At 45.3% G+C, this 22,677-nt stretch overlaps 1 protein-coding gene across 1 annotated transcript; it reads right to left on the reverse strand.

The window, feature by feature from the left end:
- Nucleotides 1-3,186: 3,186 nt before the first annotated feature.
- enpp6 (ectonucleotide pyrophosphatase/phosphodiesterase 6) lies at nt 3,187-18,548 on the reverse strand. The gene is made up of 8 exons (XM_006630095.3): nt 18,231-18,548; nt 10,062-10,241; nt 9,253-9,364; nt 8,571-8,712; nt 7,486-7,665; nt 6,458-6,595; nt 5,472-5,595; nt 3,187-3,751 (listed from the first exon to the last, which is right to left on the reverse strand). Exons 1-8 carry the CDS (start codon nt 18,478-18,480, stop codon nt 3,546-3,548), a joined length of 1,332 nt encoding a protein of 443 aa, XP_006630158.3. The 5' UTR covers nt 18,481-18,548; the 3' UTR covers nt 3,187-3,545.
- Nucleotides 18,549-22,677: the final 4,129 nt, after the last annotated feature.

Genomic DNA, 22,677 nt, shown 5'->3' on the forward strand with positions numbered 1-22,677 from the left:
GGTTTTTCGCAGTAACAGCTGCAGAGCTGCGGTATCTGTGCTCCCAGCTCTTTCTGGGCCTTTGTATTCCTACATATAAAAATATACATGAGCTGTTTACCGAGTTTGTAAAGTACTGCATTACAAAAATAACGCGCCCCTTGAGAGGCTTTTTAAAGACCATATCTGTGACCCTCACCAGAACTGACTAAAAGTGGATAGATTAAATAATATCCCACTCAAATACAGGAGCTAGCGGTGCACAGTGAGAGACAAAAGCTTGTTTTTTTAATGGAAATTGCAAAACTTTAAGAACAGGTGCGGTCAGGGCAGCAGCTTAGTTAGTGCTTAGTTCTGAAACTTTTCAGTTGTGGGTAGGGCACAGTGAGACATCCTCTCTCTGAAACAGTAATGCATGAAATGTAGGAGGAAAAAATGTGAAATAATGCTCAAATCTTTTTCATACAGACACATTTATTGTGCCTGTTAAAAATTCTGATTAATACAGAATACAGGGTTGCTATTTTTCTCTTCCATAATGGCAAACAAGGGAAAAATATATAGCCCTATTCTAACCTTTTTTTCCCATTTTAACACAACAAAAGTCTTGACATCTGGGGAAAAATGAAGACATCATAACTTAGTAGAAGTCTTCTTTGGTTGCAAACTTTATCGATTTTAACGAGACATTTTGAAATAAAATAAAAGTAAAAAAGTTCAACATTATTTCTCATGGCCATAAATACAGCCCCACACACAAAAACCCATTTCAAGCTACGCTGCACGTAAATTCAAAACATCTACCGGTAATGCGTGGAACGAAGGACAATCTTTAGCCTAAAGTTTAGGCCTGTTTGTTTACGCAGTTCGAGCAACGAGCAAAAAACAAACAAAATCCCTGACAGTTTTGGGAATTTTATTAATGCCGGTCGGACCGATATTTTAGGTTTCAAAAAGAGGACGTCTGCTCACCATATTTAGGCATATATGTCTTCTAAGGATTGCACTCTATAAATACGAGCTTTTTATTGTATTTGAATACTCACGGTAACGCTACAAAGTATAGAAAATACAAGCTGGTAAATCTCATCTCCTACCTTAATTGCTTGCAGTAAGCAGCTCTAAACCGGGAAGTTCAAATGGCTGCAATTCCTCTTCTTCCCAGTAAACGGCAGCGCTGTAACATTTTCTGGACTGATCCTCACTGTGACTACAGCACTGTTTTTCGCTATTTCCCTACATGCTTTTCTCAGACAACCGGCCAAAAACTCATTGCTAGCAGTGCCTCCAACATCATCAAAAATCATCATCATTATAATAATTATATTACTGATCAATCTAATAATAATAATGAATTTCAACTGCTCGTTGAATTCTTGCATACCTGGGACTTTTCCTTGCCCATTATTCATGGGGATCAAGTCACCTGAATTCACACGTTTTGGAAATCCAATCAAACGGAGAGCGGAATAATGTTTTTTAAAATTTAAAACAAGGCTCGTGTTGTCATCTCCACTGTTCCCACTCGAAATGCAAGCATGAGTGCTCATCACAGTCCTGCTTGGAAACAGAACCCCTCACGATACTGTGACTGTGTGGTAGTGTGTACAAAAGCTTTGCTGATAAACAATTCATTAAAGGTCCATGTGATTTAGTACACCAATTCCATCAGCACTGGTGATAAAGTCCAAATATAAAATATCAGCTTCCCAGAATTAATTTCTAAATAATTTACAACATTTTCAATTGTGGGAGATTCCACAAACACAAGAGCACAAGTATTCCAGACCTTCTTCAACTTTTCTTTTTCAGATTCGTCCCAGCTAGAGGGTATTAGAGAACAGAGGGTTAGTGGCTTGTAGCAATTTTCACGGTCCCATTCAAGGTTTTCATTACATTCCCAAAGCGAAATGTTTTAACAGTGCCAGCGCACAAAGTTGTATTACTTTCACACAAGGCTGATGGTGGGGTAGGGAAATCAGTTTAAAACATGGGATACCCTGCAGTCATTCAAAGGATGGGGTAGTGGTTGTTGGCAACATCCAGTTTTTCACAACCAAAGAGGGGTATGTTCTGTAATGAACAAATGAACAAATAATGAATAATGAACAAAACTTGAGCCAGTGGATTAATCATTCTGTAACCCATTCTTTTTTCACTCTGAAGGATATGTGCACATCTCATTACCCTCAGACTTACACAGCACAAACAACGCTCAGTCCGCATGTACTGTATGTGTGTGAACTTGTGCTTCTCTACACCACTGTACAAAAGGCGTTCTGCACTGTTCTGCTGCCTTTTAGCCTGCAGAAACAATTCTGTGGCAAACACTGACTGCAACTGTAGCCATTTTGGCAAACAGGTAGTCCCAACAGATGTATTTTGTAAGACAGAAGCATTTCAGCTTCAATATGACTGTGCACGGGGGACCACGTGTGAACTGAGCTGTTGAGAATGAGGTGCACTCAACATTTATTCAGCTACATTTGAGTGGTGTGATGAATTACAGTATTGCCAGCAAGACCTCATAGTGGCTGCTCTTGTGCAGCTGGCCAAGAGAAGTTGTGACAAAGGTTTTGAAGAGTGTTATTAACTGTTTAGACCCACAGACAATTTCAATCTTGTTATACATTATACAGAGTGGCATTGAAATCACAATGAATATTAGAGCCAGGAGTATTTGTAACTATAGTAATGCCTCTCAGTATACACTCGATATAACTCGGACATGTGACTTTGTGTAAAATTCAGGCAAAGAGAGGAACAATTTCCTCTGATAAAGAGCCTGACAGGAGCCAGTGAAATTGAAACTATGCCATGGTACAGAAGGAGGAAATTGAACAGACCTGCATTAAAATTACCATTGCTCTCGATTTTATGTGTTTTATTGAAATGAGTCAACAGTAAAACTACTTGGCAATATTACCTTGGCCATGAATGCATCCATTTCTAACCCACAGGGTGGTGAGCTTTTCTAGGTCAAAACTGTATGTAGAGTGAGGTACAGGAGAATTAGGAACACCGCACTTGGCTTGATGACTACTTGGCATGACAAACAACAGATTGAAAAATACAGTAAGAGCCACCCTAAAAACAGGAAGCTTAGCATTCTGTACACACTACGCCATTACCATCTTCAGACGATGGACTCCAGTCGCATTTTCAGCCACATTATAACACCGACAAAAAATATAGGGAAAAGGCAACCACATGTTGTAAACATTTATTATATTTAGAAAATTGTTTCCATTATTTTAAATAAAAAAACATTCCGTTGAAGTAGTCGAAAGTGGAATCTCAGCTGCAGCAAAACAAGGATAACCGTCTTGCCACTGTGGTCATATTTAGCCACTTTTCCCCCCAATATACAGCAGCAGCTGGGGGTGATCGCCAACTGCTCGTCTAACATTAAAAATCTGCATCTCGCCCCTAAGATTAAAAAGAAAAAACAATACGTCGAATAAAGTACCCGCGGTGTAAAATAAAAAAGGAAAAAAAATGCACGTTATGAAAAGTCACGCTGCGTGTGGGAAGTCCGCTTCGCGTTGAGGGGAACAAGGTCAGCGCTATGTCAGGAGGAGGAGAGACACGAGTGCCATCGCACAGCTGACGAGCAGAGAGAGCCGTGCCAAGCTGGCATCACTGCTGAGCATACACTGCACTCTGGACCAAGAGCCATTGTTTGGCAGAGCCTCGATCCCAAGGGCGCCACACATCAAATTGTAAACATCGACAGATCTGATGGGGGCTGCTCTGAAGTTCTTTTTGAAATCTGTGGAGCACATAACAAAGAGGAGATGGATCACAAATCGGGGGGAGGGTACAGTACGACAAGTATCTTAAGCCCTTATCTGAAGCTCTCAAGATGTACCCCCAGTTTACTTCACTCCCATAAAAACCACACATTCTTATTCTGCGTCGAAAATGATTAAGTTGCACTTTGATCCCCTACAAACTGCAAAAAAGGAAACGAGTGGGAAAAAAACTGATAAGAATACAGAACTCAAAGCGCTTATCTAAAAAGCTTCATTGCTAGTCATCTGCAAAAATGAAAATGCTTCCAGTGCCTGCATCTAGTTTTTCAGTTTTACTCACTATTCAGATCACTTTAACTGGCTTTGTTTCTAGAGAAGACACTAGACCTACAGTAGGATAACTAGATGAATTTCAATTAAACTAAACATTTTTTTTACAATTCAAATAGTCAAATGTTATAGCTGAAACAATTCCCCCAACAAATGTCCATTCCAAATGATGTAGATGTTTGGGCAGAGTTTCAAGAAAAACTGTACTATGACAAAGTCTAACTGTATTACTGTGGGTATCTTTTCCTAAGTGATATTCTCCTCTCAACACAAGTAATTCAACTTGATCGATAATCAGTTCTGATATTATCACAATTACCAAACATCAGCAGACTGATTGACCTCGTTAACGGCTCATCTTAAATCACCCAGGGTAAATAACTGACTTTTACAACTGCTTCTTGAACTATAATAATAATAAGGTCCTCACTCTTAAGCTATCTAAATCTTATCAAATAACAGAGCAATCAAGAGAGCCCTTGTGTCCCTACCTTATGACCTATAAACCCATGTCATGTGACAAGTATTAGTTTTAACAATTAACCACAAAACAAGCTAGCCAAGCTGAATGGCCCTACTCATTTGTAATGTTTCTTGTGCTCTTATGTCTCACTCACATACTCTTTAAAACTATGTGAGGCAACAGATTTATATGGTAACATCTTGATGTTACAGGTTCTGTAGGTTTGACTGTACATTTTACATGGACCTTCTACTAATATTTGAAATGAGAATTAAAATATTTCTGTTTCTGTATTCTCTCTCTCGTTTAGCCCAAGCCTGTTGAGAGCGCTGTAAACATTTCCAAACACTCGCTTTTATCACCAGGCACACTCTCCATCTCATTTATACTTGGGGTAGGTTATGCACCTGTATTGAAAACAACCTTATTTGTAATACAGTACATAATGCACGATTCATTTTAATGTTAAGTGTGGGGATAAAATACTAGGGATAAAGGTTCTGCCACCAGTTACAGATTTATGCAGCATTTTGCATCTCGGTGGCTCTGGAAATGAACATCCTGAAAAAAACAGGAACCGGCAGAAGAGCAACAGATCTGACCTGCATGAATCGCTCCGGCACAGACTCAAGGCTGTAGCACAGGTGAAAGCCAGAGACTCAGGTGGACACCTGCCCAGCTGGGGGGGCCAGTGGGCGGAAAACAAATCATTTTTAGGAAAAAAAAAAGCTCTAAGGTGGTGTAGCGCTATAATTCTGTCAGTGACACACGGTGAAGATCATCAGAGAAGAGTAACGGTTTTCAGGATACATTTTTAAATCAAATGCTAATTTAATAAAAATGAACACGGGGGCAAACTTCCAGCCGTTAAAGACAACATCTTCTGCCCTTTTTCCGAAAGAGATCAGCGGAGGTCGGAGGGAGTTCTCTCCCCCGTGCCGTACCTGGTCCGTAAGCCAAGAAGAAGCCCCTCATGTCCATGAGCTCGTTGTCGTAGCCGTGCCAGCCGTGCTGCCAGGCCTGCGCCTGCCCCGTGCCGTTGTCCCAGTAGGGCAGCTTGTCTATGCTCTGGGGGGGACAGACACTGCCGTCAGCCGGGGCCGCGCGGAGGCCTCCGGCAGCGCGGCTCGGCGCTCGGACACACCCCCGCGCGATGGCGGCCCCCTGGCCCACTGCGCCTCCCAGGAGGCCTCCCTTGGCCGGACAGGACCTCATGGCGTTATCGTGCCGTTTGGGGATGCTGTCATCCTATTCACACCCCTGAGTAATGGTCAGCTATTTTTATTTATTTAATAATTAATAATTGCTGACACTTATAGAGCGCTTTTTCTGGACACTCCACTCAAAGCGCTTTACAGGTAATGGGGATCCCCTCCACCACCACCAGTGTGCAGCCCCACCTGGATGATGCGACGGCAGCCATAGTGCGCCAGAACGCTTAACAGCTCTCAGTGGGGAGGAGAGCAGAGTAATGAAGCCAATTCACAGAGGGGGATTGTTAGGAGGCCATGATTGATAAAGGCCGATGGGGAAATTTGGCCAGGACGCCGGGGTTACACCTCTACTCTTTTCGAGAAACACCCTGGGATTTTTAATGACCACAGAGAGTCAGGACCTCGGTTTTACGTCTCAGCCGAAGGACGAGACGTCCATGTGGCATCTGAAAATGCCACATGGCATCCGTCAGCCACGATAACACGCTGCGGCCCGTCCTGGCTCTCCCGCGTTTGCGTTCTGGGCCCTTGTGAGAGTTCCTCTGGCTCTGTCAGACTACCTCCTTAGACCTTCCCCAGTTTAAACGGGCCGCGAGAATGGTACAGGCCTTCGCGGTCAGTCAGTGCCTAGGGGAGCTGGGCCCTAGTCATCAGGGTAAAACGGGGTATGAATATACATTAAGTCAAATAAAAACAGGAACAGCTGTGTGGCTTACCTCAGTAATGAACCAGCCTGGCTCAGCTACCAGTGTTAATGAGGACACGAACTTCCCACGCTTGTAGTAAAACCGATCTGGGATCTCCTCTTTTTTAAACACCTTCATATTTTTCACCACTTTCAGTTTGTTGTAAACCTGCAGGGTACAGGAATGCACACAATCAGGTCCGTTTCTGAAGACACTGGCAGTCGAAGGAGACATCCAGGATCGACACAATCCAGTTTCTGCTGGATTTGACATACAGTTGCAGCTCACCACCCTCCTGGTTTTCAGAAGTCAGAGAAGTGCGATTTTGTACCCCAATGCTGCTACGACGAAATGTCATTCAACAGCCAAATATATAAATTGAGAATATTTCATTTTTTCCCAGGCCCCTTTTCCGTAAAACCAGGATGTAACTTTCAGTGTTTGCTGGATGTCGATGCTCTACAATGCGCCTTTGTTTGCCCAGCACTATCTCGCTGCATGAGGGTTTATCTGACACAGTGTGGGATCTGAACGTACAGTACTGCCCACTGAAGGGCCACTTCATTCAATTAAGCCTCTTCGACACTTGCCGCTAAGCTAGAGTTAACTTAGCTTAGCCGTTCGATACCTTTTCTTTTTCCATGAAATGACTGGATAAGATCCTCCGATCAGGACAGGAGGCACTTCTGTCCCACCAGGCATAATTGCCATATTAGTATCCTGTGTGACTGCAATGCCACTGGAGGAGGAAGAACTGATTTGATTGGTATACTAGCAGGCAGGTGCCTAGGCTCCTGCAGTTCAGTTCAGGGAATGAGCTGAGCTGGGCTGGGCTGGCCTAATTATTTAACTCCTGTGATCAGGTCACGAAGAATTGGCAGACAAGTCTGTGGATATTTTAAACACACATATAAAACAGCTGTTCCCCCCGTAGTCAAGGAATAAAAAAGAAAGGTATGGAACAGTGGAAAGCAAACCTAAATGCCAGGAGGCATAAAAGAAAATGGGGGTTTCTTAACTCAATGTCAGTCCCAGCTGCAGCAAAGCAGACTGCTCACCTCGTCAATCTTTTCCTCCTTTGGCCACAGGCTCACAACAGGGCCCCTGTCCATCATCTTCATGACATCCGACATGTTTATATATCTGGTAAGTTCGATGACTTTCTCCATCCATTCAATGTCGGTCATGCCGTGATCCGAGAACATAATGACATTGAGCTCGTTGTGCAGGCTGCTTTCCTGAAAGGAACCAGTTAAAGTAAAGAAAAGCCTTACCTTAACAAACGCCTTGCTGGCTTGGGGGATATTTAGCCATGGGAAATGAAAATTGACATTCAAATTCACCATCTGACTAATAATATTAGAAGAAAGTGTGAAACATACTTTATACTATCCTATCCATCCATTTTCTAACTGCTTCTTCCAATTCAGGGATGTGGGCTTATACTTTAAAAAATACAATGTTTTGAAAAAGGAAAATTACTCCCGATGAGGTAAACGTGCCCACAAGAAATACCTGAATATGTGAATGAAAACCTCACAGAACATAAATCCAAAGTTAAACTCCCACACTGATGACTTCTAGGCACAGATCTTCATAATAAAAACAGAAAAGAAGCTACTTTGTTGTTACAGAAAATCTGTAGGGGATGGATGGCTGGAGCAGACAGCTTCTGACTTTTTACTATAGTAATAGTTTATCACACGCTGGGGAGAAACAAGTGTTTCACGCATGCCGACAGTACTCAGATAATGGAGGGCATGCACAGGCCTTTTCACTGAGCTGCAACAATAAATGTCAGTGTATCAGAGGCCACAGCTGAGTGCTGATTTAAACAGGAGTTGTCACTGAAGCATCGGACTTTGGCCTTCATCTGCAATTGACTCCTTTAACTCTGGCATATGAATCAAGGTGCACCTCGCAGACCTGCACAACGACAGAGGGCTTACAAAACCACCGATAATCTGCACTGGCACGTGCTTTGTAGCGGCTCTTTTTCTTTTACGCCAAAAGGCGGGAACTCTTGAGCGACGGTCAATCTTCTCCTGCCCACAAACCAAATCATCCGTCGCAGCCGGCCAGAGCCCGACTGATGAATTTATTCATCCATTAGGACTCATGGAATATGGAACAAATCACCGACCTTGATCTTGCGGTTCATCGCTTTAAAGATGTCATCCAGCTTTTTGGTGGCGTCCTCCCGCTCTGGGGACAGGGGTCCATTGTGGTGGCCCACCACGTCGATCTTCTCATAGTACACCGCTGCCATGTCGGCACTGCCGTTGCTAGAGGGGAACAGGACAGAACCCCAACTCGCAAAACCCACCAGGCTCTTAAACGTGCTGTGCCACAAGAGGCGACACCCTTGTCCAGGTGAGTTACAATAGACGATTTGCATGAAGTTGTCCAAGTACCAGAATAAATCCCCCAGGGACATCCAGCCACTTTCAGCTGTGCTAGAGCTTAGAGGACTGGGTGAGCTGGAGCCTAGCCAGGCTCACAAGGCCTCACCCTGGACAGAGCACCAGTCTACCGTGGGACACACATAGATATGCATTCGCTCACCCCCACCTTGGTGTGTCAAAAACCCGGACAACAGGACTGACAACACTCCAGTGGGCGAGAACAGGAGACCCTGTGCAGATGAAGGGGAAAACACGCAAACTCCGATTCCCAGATCCAGGGTGGGCTCGGTCTTGCCAAGGTCCTTACTTGAAAGAGCTGCTTGCCGAGAACGGATGGACAATATGTCAAAACACAACATGGGAACCGGAATGACTGGGTCTTGTAGCTCTCACGCAAGGAAGGGCATTTTGGTCGCTTACCGCAGAGTTTCAAGAGCACTGTCTATAGCTTGTGTCAGGTTGGACTCCGAAGGACTGTAGAAATACTCTCGGCAGTACTCTGGTCTCACGCCCAAAATCTCCACTTCGCAGCCTAGGAATGATTTCAACAAATGTCACATCAGGCGACTTGCATGACTATCAACAGCATCCTGCCCGTGTGTTAACAGAACACAAGGAAATTAGTCCTCATGAGCTACAACACATTATAAAAACACATTATGATTTATAGCATTTTAACATCTATTTAAAAGCTGTCCTGTGCTGAAAGGGAGAGCTCCCTCAGTCCAGTTATTCCTACAGGTCACTCCAAATCCCCTGTTAATTCAAGATTAGGAACACCTGTCTGAGCAACTGATCCATTGATCGAGTAATGTCAAAGAAGCCAACACTGGTCCCTGATGATCCTTGTGATCTTTATGTTAATAAAACAAACCGCCTCTTTAACTGATCATATTTAAACTGTTTCAGGCCTTCAGGAAGAGAAGGTTTACAAGCTACCTGTAACATCTGCTAAAATGAAGTTCTGCAGGAAAGCAACTGGAGATCCCTGATTTAGAGATTTCTGAGTTTTTTCCATCAATTTTTCTAATGTTGTTTTTGTTGTCGCCACTTCTTTGACATTTGAACAATTTAAAATTAAATTTAAAACAATTCTAGTACAAACATAAGAGCAGCTCTCTCACTTTAATTTTTCCCAGGGATTTCTGAGATTCATATAATTTTTCAGCACAAGAGGTTACAATTAAAACCATCAGCATGATATGGAAATACTAGTTTATGACACAAACCAGGCCAGTAGTACATGTAAACCTTCTTCTTCTGTTTCTGCATCGTTACCCAGAGTGGCTCTGATCCATCCCACCACAGAGGTAAGCGGCTGTCTGGGTTGGTGCCAATGAGAAATTCTTTGCCTGCAGCTCGATCCCACATGTAATTACCAGTCATCTGGTGCACTTCGCAGTGCCGGCCTAAAAAACAACACAATTCTGCATAAATCACACATTCTTTTATCCCTTTATATCAGGGCTCTCAAACTCAGTTCCTGGCGCCTAGTGTTCTGGTTTGTGTTAGTTAACTAACTACAGAACTGGAATAGTTCTAAGAATGCTTCAGGATGATTCATATGTACGTTAACTGCATCCTTAGTGTATGTTTCTATAGTAAACTATAGTAAAAGACATTTAGAAAAATCCTGTACAGTGTATATACGAATATGAACAATTTAATTGACTACTCATAACTCATTGACTGCTTGGAACAAAAAACAAGACACTAGGCCCTCCAGAAATTGTGTTTGACACTCCTGATTTACTGTACATAAAAACTGCAGATTTTACATACTGTAAACAAGTATTTGCAACCATCTTTTTGAAAGTGAACGGCTATAAACCTCACCTCACAAGTCACAAAACTCCAGCTTGTGGAAAACACATTTGCCTTTTTACGTTAGTCCTTGATAGGCATTAGTACAAATAATACACAGATCTAGGCGGGGGCTCAGTCTAGTTTAGTTTGTGAGTATACAAGTGTGATTTACACAACATCCTGAATGAAGAATACTGCAAAAACTGCAAAACCACTCCTACAATAAATTGTGGATAGATTACCCATTAAAATAGCAGTAAGCTATATCCCTCATGTGCAATTTCACCCTCGTTTTCCTTTGCTTTATTCAAATAATACTTGATACAATACATCCTGTCTTGGAACATACTGCAAGTGTTCTTTTTTTTTAAATAAGCAAAGAACATTCATTCCATATAAAGATACAGTGCACTAACAACCATTACTGTACCAACAAAGGCAGCAGAGCTAGAGGTTCTAGAGAGCTGATGAAGAGCCCATTGTCTATCATGAGCTACACGTTCTGGCAAGGATTACACAACTGTGTTATGCCACACAACACTGAGCATTATTCACTGAGTTCCAACAGGGTGCTTACAGTGGTCACAGGGAGATGAGGGAAGATTACCTATGAGGACTGTTGAAAGTTTACCTGGCTGCCACTTGTGTGATCAGCTCAGTTAAAAACATTCGGCATGCACGTCTTAGAAAACACTTTGTGAAAGTCTTTTAAAAACCGGTAATCAGTTCTTAGTCCCAGTACGAGCATTATCCGTTTGCAATTTTATATATTCAACTTTTACAATTTTATATATTCAAATTTTACGAGGGACCTTATCATAAAGCCTTCTGAAAACATATGGTAAGTAAAACTTATAATAATAATTGCTTACACTTATATAGCGCTTTTCTGGACACTCCACTCAAAGTGCTTTACATGTAATGGGGATCCCCTCCACCACCACCAATGTGCAGCCCCACCTGGATGATGCGACGGCAGCCATAGTGCGCCAGAACGCTTAACATCTCTCAGTGGGGAGGAGAGCAGAGTAATGAAGCCAATTCATAGAGGGGGATTATTAGGAGGCCATGATTGGTAAGGACCAATGGGGAAATTTGGCCAGGATGCCGGGGTTACACCCCTACTCTTTTCGAGAAACACCCTGGGATTTTTAATGACCACAGAGAGTCAGGACCTCGGTTTTACGTCTCATCCAAAGGACGGTGCCTGTTTACAGTATAGTGTCCCCGTCACTATACTGGGGCATTAGGACCCACATGGACCACAGGGTGAGCGCCCCCTGCTGGCCCCACTAGCACCTCTTCCAGCAGCAACCTTAGTTTTTCCCAGGAGGTCTCCCATCCAGGTACTGACCAGGCTCACACCTGCTGAGCTTCAGTGGGTTGCCAGTTGTGAGTTGCAGGGTGATATGGCTGCTGGCTAATCATGCTGCTGTATACTCTGTTGTTACCCCTTGTTACCTGCCCGTTTGAACAGCAGGTGAGCAAGACCTGCAGAAGCTGCACCCATTCTGTCCCTCTACCCCCAGGATCCTCCTTCCATCCAGAAAATCATTCAGTTTACTTCCAATTATTTCAATAACATCTGATGTAAGAGACGTAAGACTTGACTTGGTGGATGGCAATTGTCCCATCAGTGGGTATTACCCCTGTCTCTAGATGAATAATAACACATTCAAGTACAAAGAGGTGCGTATTATGGTACTTACACAAAGTTAAATGACAAAATTTAGGGCGTGCTTATCCAGCCTGTCCTTAATGAGCCATTAATATCATTACCTGAGCTTTCAAGGTAAATTCTTAAGCACTCTGGTTTGCTTGACTAGATAACAAGTATTTTTTTGCCAAGGATGGTTTAACCTATAACTGCAATAAAATCTCAACAGATCTGCCATGCCTTTTGCACCTGCTGCAGAACTGGGAGTTCACATTTAGCAGCGTTCATTTCTGCATGAGCACGCTTTGACACCCGCAGCAGGTCCACTGGATTAGGCCTTTCCATCACATAACACAGTGCATGTCAGGCGTTATCACTGCCAGCTACGCTCCCTCACTGCAGTGGGAATGTGCACTGTGAAAACAGCAAACGCCTCGTCCAGTAGGTTGATCATGAGAACCAGGAGTTTAGCCGAAGGGCTGGGAACAGAAAAAATGGCTTTGGAATAGAGGCTGGTCTAAAATGTTTTCCAACAAGCATGAAAATCCAAATCGACCTGGAGGTGATTAAAAATAATTTTTAGGATTTCATGTGCCCACAAGTTAGTTTCTCCTCTGCAGCTACCAAAACTTTGAAGAACTATTATGTACCTTAAAAGGGCCCATCAATTCAAATGTCAAGGATTCACGAGTACTTCTATCGAAGCATGAAAACATGTTCTCTGTTTTTAAACAAAGAGGAAAACTGTCTGAAGTACTAAAACTTCAAGACAAGAATGGCTTATCTTGTCTTCTGAAAGTTTAATGCAGGAGAAGAATTATATAAGCATTTAAAGGACATACTCTATTCCATGGAAATCTGGCAATTCTCAATTCTCAAACTGAGGACATTAACATGAACATGTTGGTATATATTAAACTGATCTTTTCCTTATCTGTTGTCTCTAGCTAGAGGTGCATATTTAAACTCTCACTTTCAGAGTTTAGGAAGCTCATTTAAAAACACAGTGCCTTGCAAATCACTCTGACTGGGGCTATAATCCTGGCAGCATTCTTTATCTGAATGTTAAAAGTTTAACAAGAGAACTACAGTAACTTCATTTACTTTTCAAACTACAGTCACACGTGTTAGAAGGTTTGTACCATATCTTGGATAACAGACCACACCATTTAGGAGTCTGCTTAACAATAAATTAATTTAAAATGTGCTTCAGTTGTATTCAAAACAAACATTTTAAAGTCCAGGTACACGTCCCATTTTCCGTACAAGGGGATCATTTTGTCTATGAGCACTTTTCAGGAAGTTGAATATGCTAAAGAACAGCAGAACACTTGAAAGCAAGGCAAGTTGACTTAGTGCAAATGACACATTAATAGTGTTAGAGAAAAGACATGGCTTGTGAGTGGGTTTTGTAAATCTCAAGAGAAGCAGTGTCTGTAGTGGATCCTTACAGCAAGATTCACAGATGATGTGCTGCTCTAAAGCACCAGAAGCCTCTACCGCCCACGTGTGAAGTCTGGTCTTTGGCCGAGTCATAACTCCTCAATCAGCGCAGCTCCGATTACAACCTGAACATCACTCGTGCCGTACATCCTCAGAGCAACCTGGAGCTGGCCCACTCAGGGCCTTCCATGTGAGCTTCTCATCACGGCTCATCAGGTCTCGTTGACATAGAACTGCCAGGGTTTTCTCTCCAGGTGAAGGAAGGCCTCGTCTTCAGCAGCTGGGACGCCCTCGGCTATGGAAAAGAAGAGTCTTCTGTTCCAACAGAAATAAAGATTCTCTATGACGTCATAAGGGCTCTTCAAGGAGACCGTTAGCTGGGCTGAGGGTGAATAAGCAGGCAAATGTTTTGCGATTGACAATGGTGGTACTGTGGCGTCTGGGCAGCACAGTGCGGGTCTTTTGCAGCAGATATGTATCGCCAGTTGGGGATTACAATGAGGATGACTCCTGGCATGTTGTGCCATGATGCATTGACTTGTGAGGGGCATCTGTGCCAGGCTCCCGTCGGTCAATGGACATATTCAGCTGTCGAGATAACACAGATGAGAAACTGGCCTCCCTCTGGGTCATTCTCGTTGGCTTTTTTCTATTCCGCATTTTTTGTGACGGGGAAAACCTCCCTCCCACAGACTCCCTTAAACAGCTGGGTGACTGACAGCTCACTGGAAGGCGAAGAGCATGATCAGTGTCTCCGCTGCAGATTCAGATCTAAGGCCTAATGCACAACTCAAACAGGCTCCTCATCTTCTCCGCTATTTCTCTCTTTATTGTCAACAATACTAGCATGGCTTCCGATGAAACTGTGCGGGCAGACGACAGATTGTAATGTTCAAGTAATTAACTTGTACTAAATCCCATTACCCACCACATGGTATATTAAATACCCTACTCATCCTGTGCACTGTGATCAAATGAAGATGAGATATCTGCTTTGTGGTGTAATTATGTAAGCATGAACGACTGCTGAGGTTATGGATTGCTTTGTACTGTACTTCTCCGGTTCAACAACGTGTTTTATGTGGTGTGTCCTGAAATCAAACTTTTCACTGGGGGCAGACAGGATTCGAGACGCAGTCTTGACACCTTGGCGTTTTTGTGCAGTCCAGCGCTTCAGGTCGGGGCTGTAAAGAGCGAAGTCTTCTAGGGTCTGAACACTTATTCCCACTGGCTACTGTCTAACAGCCCATTTCCTCTGCTCCCTGCCCCTTCTTACCCACTCTGTCTCTTTGCAACTTTCCCCTCCCTCCCTCGCGCCCAAAGAGGGCTCCACCGCTCAAACAGGGCGTTTCTCTTCTCCTCTTTCCCTGTGAGCGTGGGAGGAAGCTGTAGCCCTTCCCCTTCCGCTGTCGCTGCCTGTGGGCAGGTGTCGGTGCCAAGTCTCGAGGGGGGATACGCGACTGGCCTGTGCTGGCACCGCCGGGTGGGGGGACTGGCCTGGCCGCGTAGCACCGGAGGCCAGGCAGCAGGGAAGGAGCTGCTCCTGCTGCTCCGATGAGAGGGAGGGCAGGGGGGACTGCACCGCGTGAGCCCCCAGCCAGGGCGGCGCCATGACCCAGCCGTGACCCCGGCCAGAGACAGGCAGGCAGAGGGCACGGCCGAGGGCAGCAGAGGAGAGGGGCTCACGTCACAGGTTCCTTGGCCGCGGCAGGCAGCGGCTGTCCGAGTCACCCCGCCAGTGGCGGATGAGAGGTGGCGGAGCCAGGAGTTCGCTCTGGTTGCAGTTCGGGGTCCACGTCCCAGGGGTGTCTTCCAACAGTGTGGACGACAAGCAGCAGGGCTGCACGAGGAAAGAGCGAGCCAGGCAGCGCACCAGCGCACAAATAAACCACGCTCTCGGTCCCTTCGTCTTTCCAAAAGCTGTTCTTGACACAAAGGCCGGGCAGCACCTTACCCTGCTAAGCTGCATGTTGAGAGGGGCGATTTCAGCTCTTGTGTGGCATCCGAAATGGCAGAAAGGAAAGCCTACCGGGACTCTTACTGAAGCTGCTACAGTCTACACCGGGGTTCCCGAGTGTCCAGCAAAGACGGCTTGAACCTTCAGTCACGTTGGCTCGCAGAAACCGCACGCAGATTTCTCGGCTTCTCGCAGAATCTCAAGTACGCTTTGCTGGCCTCTTAGATCTTAGAGGTCTTTTACCCTTAGGTGTGTGCGTGACCTTCTGATCCCTCACGTAGGGAAGTGAAAATTATGATCAGTGGCCAAACACTCGTGACTGGGTGGCAGCTCTGGGGCTCTGGCAGCTCATTACCAGCACACCTCAGGAATGCTGAGTGTATTTTACATGACTTTTATTAAGACTATTGCACACTTGTTTCACACAACCCCTTGGGATGTCTTTATAAGGTAAGGCACCATAGATTGTAAACATGTAAGGCTGTGCTGTTCAACGTCAGGCTAAACTAGTCTGGTAGAGGCTGGGATTTTGTCCGACAGCACTTCCACACAGTGACAGATTGGCTTGAACTGGGTGGAGAGAGATCTCAGATATTAAAATACAAAATCATCATTCCGTACAGCACTCATAAGCTTTGCTTCTGTATCACATATAATTAGGAACAAGTAACAGGTTTATTCCCTGCTGAAAAAAAGAAGAAAGAAAACACAATGTTTCGGCCGTGGAGCCTTCTTCAGGTGTGAGGTGTAAGGTAACACCTGAAGAAGGATCCACTGCCGAAACGTTGTGTTTTCTTTCTTCTTTTTTTTCAGCAGGAATAAACCTATTACCTGTTCCTTTGCAGCCTACAGTACGCATGCTAACGCAGCTACCCACCTGAATCACATATAATAAGCCCGCCAGATCTGCTGATGACATACTGTACTGATCCTTATCAATGAGCTTCATTTGACAGAAATGTAAAAAACTGATTTACAGTATATGGCACGTATATTCAAGACCCTTGAAACGTCTTGTGTGAAATCTGGACTGAAACCACCAAATGCACAAAGCACTGGCTAGAAAATAGGCTGGATCCATGCCCACCCTCAGGAAGTCATGATTATTATCAATTTATTTTATGAAATTCAACTATCGTGACTCTGAGAAAGGGCACAGCATGAAGCTTGCAAGGTATCAGGTTTCAATTTTATTCATATTCTTCAGGGCAGAAAGGGTTAATCCAGGGTGTGTTAAACCTCATCTGAAGGGGATGCTTTTGGTAACGAGGGCCAAATGAATGAAATCTCTGCACTTCAGTCCAGTGGCTACTCATGTGACAAAGGCAGGCTGTGCCCTGTGTGTGAGCTCCGTTGGACAGACAGCTTCTTGCTCAAAGACACTGCTGTCTGGTAGGGATCCCAGAGGACCTGTTACTGATTCCCAGTACAGGATACAGAGCTATTTGCAGGATAAGAAGACATGTGTTTCAGAGAGACCTGCAGATCACTGTGCAGCTCAATTATGTGACCTGCAGAACGTGGCGAGTCCAGACCTGCGGACTAGCCCACAGCGGCTGTGTTTGGAAACGAGCACAAAGAGTGACTATCCGCGAGCAACTTGTATAGCGCCTTCCACAAAAGGACTGGACGTTGTCACTGATGTGCCTCGTACAGATCCACACGTTTATAATGGCGGTCGTGTTTGTGTTTGTTTCAAATGAAGTCATTCAAACAGCAAAGATGGGACAAAGGTTTGTCGATGAGTGTCGCAGCATAGAGCGCGTAGAACTGTGTACTGTGCGCGGGCGCATGTATCACACTCAGCTTTCCGGATGAAACGACGGGGCCTTGGTTAATGTTTCACTAAAGATTTAGTAGGATGGTCACATGCCCTGTCTGCGCTGCTGTAATTACCTGCACCTACAGTACACCAACCCCTTGTATGATACATTACACACCAAGGAGAAAATCAGATTACACTCCGAGTAAAACATCTCTGTGCCCAGTATCAGGACCTGCTCCTTATCCAGAAGCATGCCAAAACGAAAGAAAAGTTATTTAAATACTAGTCAAAGTCTGGATTACTACCAGCCTGTTAAAAGGTCATAGTTGCAAAGTTGGTTACACAATAAGGCTAATTTTAAACGCACTCTCGTAAACAGAAATGGAATACATTTTGCAGACCTCTTGCAACATCACAGTAACACAAACTATAATGCCTTAGATTCTTTAAAAACTTCAGTTCTGTACAGTCCTCGCTAATTCCTTTTTATGTGACGACAAAATGCAGAGTTGGAGTCCCGATCCCCACATCAACACTGAGAAAAAAAAATGTGTTTCCACGAATTTTACCATTCATACCTGTTAATGACGTTAGTCCTGATCGTAACGCCATCAAGATGAGAAAAAGTTTAACTTTCTGACCGCAAGAAAAACACTGCTGCCTAGGTTAACAACAATTTCTTTCTACTGCGCATTAAGGGTAACACTACCCACACAGCAGCCAAAACTTTCGGCAAAACTCCGCTCGCCTTCGCAGAAAGAAAACCTTACCCGTCATGAGAGAATAGTAATTCGGGTAGGAAAGGCTGGGAAAATCAGGTGTCATGTAGTCCGCTTTGACCCCACTGTCCACGATTTCTTTGAACCCGGGCAGGGCGTCCAGCTGGTTGATATAATCGTAGCGGAATCCGTCAATCAGGAAAACCAGCAGTTTTCGGCTTGCCAAGCCGGGTCCCAGGGCACAGGCGACGAAGACGACGGCACAGGCGACGGTGTGGTGAGCCATGGCTCTTGAGCTCATCACGCCTCCCCGCTCGCCGCCGACTGCCGACGGATTTGAAAGCGCCGGAGGAGGCAGCGGTCCATCCCGATCCAGGCAGGGGCGGGGTCCCTGCACTTCGCCTGATCTCTGGGGTTATTATGGGAACATCTGGCCTTTGGAAGTCCTCCTACATCCTTCATTGTCCTAATGTGTACATTAATGTTTTGTATATATTTATTACCCCCGCCCGCCCGCAGGCAGAATAATCTATGCAGCCCCGTTAACAGAGTCGGCTGCTTGTCCACGGCTCCTCTGTCAATTAAAAACTTCTAGCGCATTAACACCTGGGACACTGGGGGTGAAACCAAAATGAAAGCTTTTATATGGGCCACTCGGGGTCTACAAACGTTTGGGCAGAATATTCGAGCGAGCAATATGATTTCCCGCACGGAAACTACAGTACACGAAGTTAGGGCACGTTTCAAATAATACAACAGTATGTTAGTGCTTTAAAACGTTGACGTAAAAACATACCATTCCAGACTTGTGTCACAAAAATAAAGGCTGTTCTTTGACCTTTCCACCAATTAAAACTGTGTCATAGTAACTGATTTGATAGGGAGAGTCATGACATATTATAATAATAATAATAATTGCTCTCACTTATATAGCGCTTTTCTGGACACTCCACTCAAAGCGCTTTACAGGTAATGGGGACTCCCCTCCACCACCACCAATGTGCAGCATCCACTTGGATATCATTGTTAGCCACAACCAAAAAAGGAGAGTTAGAGGCAAAAAGTTAAACAAGTGAAATAGCATTTAAACATAGTCGATATTGTTACTAAAAATATTGTTGCATCGCCATGATCTGCAGGTCAGCATCTACTCAGTTTAGCGCCCGGTGCAGCACTTGGATTCTAAGGAGGGAAAATTCCCGGAGCAAATTAACACAGAAATATTAACAAAATATTGAAAGTGAATAAAAATGTGGACTATTTTTTGTTACAAAATAATTAAATACCTAACACGCCTATAAACTCGGCTGTTTTCAAGCGCACTCGCTCGCTCTCCTGGCGCCCACTGACGCACGCCGGGAAGCAGAATAATTTCGCGACCTCATTGAACGAATCAGGCGAGGCGTTATCGCAGAACGCAGAGCTATTGCAGCGCCTCCGCATTCAAGGTCCCAAAGACTGGAAAAAAACCCAACAACAAGCACCGTATTCCATTAGTGAGGACTAATGCACCACCGGGGGGTCTTTTCTCCTTATCCGCAGGAAGGCACAGCGCCTGTGTCTGTGACGGGACAGTCTCTGTGGCGCGTAATGCGTCATGATAAGAAGACTAAACATATTCCACGTTGTAACTATGTGTTTTACATAGAGACATAGCGACATAAAGATGGTCCCTCAATTTTACAAGGCGTTATAATTTTCGATTTCCCTTTACAAGTACTCCTTACAGTCTGTGGACAATAAGAGCTGCACAAAATCCATCATTTAGTAGGATATAACCTTCACACTCCCCCGTGCTGTCTTTCATAGCTATATATTCCCTGTCAGTTGATCTCTGTTCAGCTCACCTTCTCTTAATAATGTTTGACTGTAGCAAGTTGACTAAGCCCACAGCACATTGCATTAAATATAAAATGTGCAGAAAAGGGGATTCAACAATATCCCTCCTCTTGATTCTTACGTGATTGGGTTTTGTTTTGTTTTTTTGCTGGCATTTACTGCCACAGACCAGTCTGAAGTCTAAATTCCTCTGTAAGGAGATCGCTTCTTAAATTGTCCTCTGGTTCAGATTAATACACCACAAGACCGTTCTCGCTCTGCTGCTGCAGCAGATGGAGTACAGATGATCTCCTATAGCGCCCCCACGCTTTTCCAGACTGCCTGGTACATCTCCAGCGCCGGCACCCTGCCTGGTCACTGAAAGCTCTGTCATGACCCTGAGTCCGAGAGCGTGCAGGCTTTCGTGAGGCGATGCCCTGCTGCACTGGGGGCAGTGGGGCAAAGGGTGCGAAACTCTTGCCAAAGTGCTGCTCCATGTTCCCCCACTGGCACACGTCATTCTGCGGCTGCCAGCATGCGCACACCAGACCTTCAGACGGAGGTCATCAAATCAGAAAGACTTCACAACGCCCCCCAGAACAATGAGATCTGGGGGATATTTGTTTTTCTTTGTCTGATCTGCCTCAGAGCACACTAACAAAACAAAGCTCGTATTGTGGAAAGACTGATTGACTAAACTGAAAGCAGCAGCCTATCAGTGGTGCAACAAAATCCAGTCCAGGGAAAGGGCCACTGACACAGTGTGATTACAGGCTTGAAACGGACGCACAGCACCGAGAGCGAACCTTTCAGGCCCCCGAGGCTTCCCCGAATGAAACATCCCGGACAGGCAGCTGTGGCAGGCCACACGAGAACACCGAGGCTCGTACTGTGCCTCAGGGGTGTCGAAGAAGAGCCCTTCCTCACGGCCGGAGTCTTCTCCCCCGCTTCAGCCCCGGCCTCTCTCCACGAACCCTCTGACAGGCCGGGCGCACCTCGGTAGGCTGGATGCCTTCCAAGTCACACAAGTCTCTCTCCTGTTTCCAGCAACCTGCTGCGGAGCCTGGCTTGTCTCCAAGCTGGGGAAGGGCACGGCTCACCCGACATGCAGTTCCCCTGCCCTCTCCAGCAGCTGCTCGGCTCCCCTGTCGCAGTGTCTCTTACCCCGGCTGCCTCACCTCCTGCCTCCCAGCTGCTCCCTGGCTGTGCTGTGTCCCGCCCTCAGGGAGCCGAACCCAGCGGGGCTCAGCACACCTTCTCTCTGTACTCTTCGGCTGGTGCCGAGAGGCAGCCTTTATGCCACTTATAATAATAATAATAATTGCTTACACTTATATAGCGCTTTTCTGGACACTCCACTCAAAGCGCTTTACAGGTAATGGGGATCCCCTCCACCACCACCAGTGTGCAGCATCCACCTGGATGATGCAACAGCAGCCATAGTGCGCCAGAACGCTCATCACACATCAGCTCTCAGTGGGGAGGAGAGCAGAGTAATGTAGCCAATTCATAGAGGGGGATTACTAGGAGGCCAAGATTGGTAAGGGCCAATTGGAAATTTGGCCAGGACACCGGGGTTACACCCCTACTCCTTTCGAGAAGCGCCCTGGGATTTTTAATGACCAGAGAGAGTCAGGACCTCGGTTTTACGTCTCATCCTAAGGACGGCGCCTGTTTACAGTATAGTGTCCCCATCACTATACTGGGGGATTAGGACCCACATGGACCGCAGGGTGAGCGCCCCCTGCTGGCCCCACTAACACCTCTTCCAGCAGCAACCTTAGTTTTTTTTCCCAGGAGGTCCCCCATCCAGGTACTGACCAGGCTCACCCCTGCTTAGCTTCAGTGGGTTGCCAGTTGTGAGTTGCAGGGTGATATGGCTGCTGGAAATATCTTTCCCAACACTGGTCCTTCTAAAAAGGCCCGAGTCTGCTGTAATTACAGGTTGTTGTAAATAAAGCTTCTTCCCCTGCTGGCCTGTGGGCTTGATGTGTGACCTGGTGCTGTAAGTAGTGCTTTTTGCTCATGTCCTTTCTTGACCGCACAAGTGGCCACTCTCTTCCAGCAGCCCCTCCCTCAGACATAGTCTGAAGAAAACCCTAAGTGTCATTCAGGAACCCGGAAACACCAGCCTCGGTGCAAAAGTGTTGTTGAGCTTTGATGTACAATCTAAAGACTCACCTCAGAGGTGTTGGTCAGTCTCACAGGTCCGCGGGTCCCTCACACCACAATAACTTTTATTTTTGGTCACCACGTTAAAGAATCGGTTCAGGGAAGAGTAACCGGATACATTCTGGGGATTAACAGAAATATCCTTCTCACACGGTGGGCTACAAAACAAGCTCCCCAGCCACGTTTCTGAAGCCAAAACCCTGGTTCACTTCAAGCTATGGCTGGATAAGATCCTGGGATCAATTAGCGACTAACTCGACTGGATGAACCAAACAGCCTAATCGTTAGCAACATGTCTTGTGTTCTAACACACTGCAGCCTCTCCTGTTTCCCCCAGGCTCCCTGCACTTCATTGCAGCTGTGAGTCTGCTTCAGCGAGTCTCATTCATACAGAAGTCTGTCACCCCTTTCACAGTCACTTCACTTCAGTTTAAAGATCTGTTGGGGGTTTAAAAGTCCCTCATTCACCCTTCAAAACCACAGTAACTACCAGCCTGTGCGAACTGGT

Source organism: Lepisosteus oculatus, chromosome 1, assembly GCF_040954835.1.
Source record: "Lepisosteus oculatus isolate fLepOcu1 chromosome 1, fLepOcu1.hap2, whole genome shotgun sequence".
Taxonomy (NCBI): domain Eukaryota; kingdom Metazoa; phylum Chordata; class Actinopteri; order Semionotiformes; family Lepisosteidae; genus Lepisosteus; species Lepisosteus oculatus.

What these genes read in the sequence shown, in the direction of transcription:
- enpp6 (XM_006630095.3), bottom strand. Translation starts at nt 18,480, where the DNA reads ATGAGCTCAAGAGCCATGGCTCACCACACCGTCGCCTGTGCCGTCGTC. An exon ending in TTACATGTACTACTGGCCTG is followed by an intron (nt 9,365 to 10,061) that starts GTTTGTGTCATA and finishes AATCATTCCTAG; the next exon opens with GCTGCGAAGTGGAGATTTTG. An exon ending in CAGGCTGGTTCATTACTGAG is followed by an intron (nt 5,596 to 6,457) that starts GTAAGCCACACA and finishes TGTCCCCCCCAG; the next exon opens with AGCATAGACAAGCTGCCCTA.